Source organism: Capra hircus, chromosome 15, assembly GCF_001704415.2.
Source record: "Capra hircus breed San Clemente chromosome 15, ASM170441v1, whole genome shotgun sequence".
Lineage (NCBI taxonomy): Eukaryota > Metazoa > Chordata > Mammalia > Artiodactyla > Bovidae > Capra > Capra hircus.
Window position 1 is genome coordinate 33,928,331 of NC_030822.1, and position 4,300 is coordinate 33,932,630.

The window sequence follows — 4,300 nt, forward strand, 5'->3', positions numbered from 1 at the left end:
CAAAGTTTACAAATGCAATATAATTAATCGCTGTGTCAAATTTTCCATTATGCTGCTATTCTGTAGCATAGTATTTATAACAGCCTAAGATTTTAATAACATTAGATGAATTAATAAAAAGTAAATGATGAAAACAGCAGAAAAAGCACTGTCGTGGAAAATTAAGCACTTTACTGCTCATGATTTTTTGTGCCTATAACTTCCTGAATGACCCTGAAAATATACTGAAATTTTTAGACTTTATTTTCTCATTACTAACATAAAGATAGAATTTCTCTTTTGCTTTGTTTCTGATAAGAACAGTAACATACACTTCCTTCATTTTTTTTTTTTTTAAAGAAGATCCACATGACCAGGAAACAAAATCAAGAACTACATTTACTGAGTATCTGGACACTGTAGAACATCATTGAGAGATCCATAATTTGTGAATCTTTCCAGGGTTGGACATTTACAAGAGGACACTCAAGCAGGTGCTAAAAAAAACTGAAAGAGAAATTTAAAAGAGAAACATTCACTATTTTCCTCCTTTATGTTTCTAATTCTCAATAGGATCCACAATCCTATTTACTGCTTTCATGCCCTAATAGCTAATAGCTAACATTCTGGCAAGTTGAAAAAAATTAAATAGAAAATTTGAGCATTTCTAATAAGAAGGACTTTTTGTTGTTTTATCATGTTGTGAAATAGTGTTGCTATTCACAAAAAGGTAAACATAAAAGCTTTTCTCACAGCAAATTTTTTGAACAAAATATTTTTACTATATGGACACGGATCTGCTTGGTCTTTGCACCATAAACAAGTGGATTGAGAAATGGAGGGACCAGCAGATAAGTGCTAGAAAAGAGGATGTGAATATAAGGAGGGATGTGGGAACCAAATCTATGTGCAAAGAAGGAGAAGAAACCAAGGGAGTAGAACTGGAGGAAGACACAGATGTGAGCGACACAAGTGTTGAATGCTTTCAGCCTAGCCTCCTTCTGAGGCAAACGAAAAACTGTGATGAATATCTGTATGTAGGACAACGTGATTAACACAATGTCAAGCCCAGCAACAGTGAAGGCCACAAACAAACCACAGATTTTATTAACCCTGATATTTTCTGCAGCCAGTTTCACGACAGCCATATGTTCACAGTAGGAATGAGAGATGACTGTTGTATGGTAAAACTGTAATCGAATCTTTATCAGCATTAGGCATGGTGTTACAAGAATGGCAGCCCTGAGTGTTACCATAGCTGCTATTTGAGTGACTAACTTGTGAGAGAAGATGGCAGCATATCTGAGTGGATAACAGATGGCTACATAGCGGTCCAGGGCCATGGCTAGGAGGATGCCTGATTCTGTGCACTGAAACGTGTGGATGAGCCACATTTGAAGCAAGCAAGAATCAAAATATATCTCTGTTACATGAAACCAGAAGATTCCAAGCATCTTGGGCACAATGCTTGTGCTGAGAGCAATATCTGTGACTCCTAACATGCCTAGGAAAATATACATGGGCTGATGGAGGCTGCGTTCTGATATGATGATAATCAAAAGCAAGAAATTTCCAATCATAGCGATTAGATACATGGCACAAAATGGAACCCCAATCCAGCACTGCACAGATTCTAGGCCTGGGACTCCTATAAGGGTCAACACAGAAGGCATGAAGATTGTAACATTGGAAATGGACATAATCCTTGAGTCTCCTGATGCAAACCCAAGTTTCTAATTCAATTCTACTTTCTTTCCATCTTTCTGTTTTTGCCCAAAGTCATCATATTGAGTTTTTCTGATTTATGCAGAAATCTTGGATAATATCATCAGTCTCATTTACATGTAAAGGGTAAAACAAAGGTCAACAGAGAGACATCACTGTTTTAGGAAAGACATCCACAGACACAGTACCATAGTTCTTGCACAAAAATATTTTATGTGCAGAGCTAGGCAATGCTTTAAAACGAAAAATAACTGAACTGGGAAACAAACTGCTGTATTGACTATTATTTCATTCCAGACCTGTGGGCAAAGAAAATAGACTTGTTTATATTGTGTGAAAGTTGCATTTTAATCAGAATTTAATGAATTTCTCCACATTACATAGTTCAGTTAACAGCTTTACTAGTCTCTTTTTCTCTATTGGCTGCTTGCTAAGTCACTTTAGCAGTGTCTGAATTTATGAGACCGCAAGGACTGTGCCTACCAGGATCCTCTGTCCACGGGATTCTCCAGGCAAGAATGCTGGAGTGGTTTGCCATAACCTCCTCCAGGGGATCTTCCCGACTCAGGGATAGAACCTGTATCTCTTAAGTCCCCTGCATTGGCAGGCGGGTTAGCACCTCTTTTTCTTAGTTGTCTCTAAATCAGGCACGGTTGGCTTGGACCAGCAAATACACAATCTCTGCTTAGTGTATTAGAATGACAAATTCCCTATTAAAAATGATCGAGGTAAAAACTCTTGTCATTCAAAGCATATGTTTATCTACCAATCAATGCAATCTGTCTTTATGTAAGTTTGGTAGTCCTTTATGAGAATGTGAAGGAAGAGTTGAAGGAAAGGTCATTCAAATCCATGTGCACTTAGCAAATTTGAGCAAAAGTTGTTACATTTTACATTTCTAATAAAACTGTACTATTTTTGCCTATATTTCTAAAAGCTGAGTTACATAAAATTTATCATGTGCTTAAAAATTAAAGATTTCAAATCAAAGATTAAAACAAAATTTATATGTAATATAAGATACCTAGAGGAGAGGGAATCTCTAGGACATAAGGGAAACAGCAGCAGCAATGTATAGCGGCAACAGGACTCATTCTTCATGGCTCAGGGGTGTAGGACATGGGCAAAAGTGTAACTTGACTGAAATACAGGCTGTTTCATGGGTTTAAAATGTCCATAATGGCCATTAATATGAGAATCATCTAATTGAGGCTCATGTATTCTTCGTGAAATAGATAATCTGGAATACTTGGGCTTCCTTGGTAGCTCAGTTGGTAAAAAATCAGCCTGCAAAGTAGAAGACCTGGATTCAATCCCTGGGTTGGGAAGAGTCCCTGGAGAAAGGAAAGGCTACCCACTTCAGAATTCTGGCCTGAGAATTTCATAGACTGTGTAGTTCATGGGTTCGTAAAGAGTCTGACATGACTGAGTGACTTTCACATAGCTTCCATTAGCATGAGAATTGCCTAATTGAGGGTCAGGAATTCTTCATGAAATAGACAGTCTGGAATACTTAATGGTTGTTGTGTAATGGGAGCATGAAAATGGGATTCATGGTCTCGTAAGGGGTCACAACAACCAACCAAATTGTACTTGCAGATGTGAATATTATAAACTATCAATAATACATCACTTAAAGTACATCTCTGTTTCAAAAATTTTATATAGCTATGCTTTGACTTCTAATAGGGGGTACAGTTCTCAGAGCTTTATGAGATGATGTTCCTGGTTTATAATCTTCAATTTGTTGTTCAGTCACTAAGTTATCCCTGACTCTTTACAACGCCATAAACTGGAGCACATCAGGCTTTCCTGTCCTTCACTATCTCCCAGAGCTTGCTCAAACTCATGTCCATCAAGTCAGTGATACCATTCAACCATTTCACCCTCTGTAATCCTCTTCTCCTCCTGCCCTCTGTCTTTCCCATCATCAAGGTTTTTTCCCATGAGTCAGCTCTTCCCGTTAGGTGGCCAAAGTATTGAAACTTCAGCTTCAGCATCAGTTCTTTCACTGAATATTCAGGGTTGATTTCCTTTAGGATGGACTGGTTTGATTTCCTTGCAGCCCAAGGGACTCTCAAGAGTCTTCTCCAGCATCACAATTAAAAGGTATCAATTCTTTGGCCCTTAGCCTTCTTAATGGTCCAACTCTCACATCCATACATGACTACTGGAAAAACCATATCTTTGACTAGATGGACACTTGTTAGCAAAGTTATGTCTCTGCTTTTTAATAAGATGTCTAGGATTGTCATAACCTTTCTTCCAAGTAGGCAGTTGTCATTCAATTTCATGGGTGCAGTCACCATCAGCAGCGATCTTGGAGCCCAAGAAAATAAGACCTGTTACTGCTTCCATTGTTTCCCCATCTATTTGCCATGAAGAGATGGGACCAGATGTCATCATCTTCGTTTTTTGAATGTTGAGTTTTAGGCTAATTTTTTCACTCTCTTCTTTCACCTTCAAGAGGCTCTTTAGGCCCTCTTCACATTCTGCCATTACGGTGGTATCATCTGCATATCTGAGGTTATTGATATTTCTCCCAGCAATCTTGATTCTAGCTTGTTTCATACAGCTCAATATTTTGCATGATGTA

General features: G+C 38.0%; 1 protein-coding gene across 1 annotated transcript; it reads right to left on the reverse strand.

The window, feature by feature from the left end:
• On the reverse strand, positions 729 to 1,679 carry LOC102184830 (olfactory receptor 52A1-like). The gene has a single exon (XM_005689911.1). It carries the CDS (start codon positions 1,677 to 1,679, stop codon positions 729 to 731), a length of 951 nt encoding a protein of 316 aa, XP_005689968.1.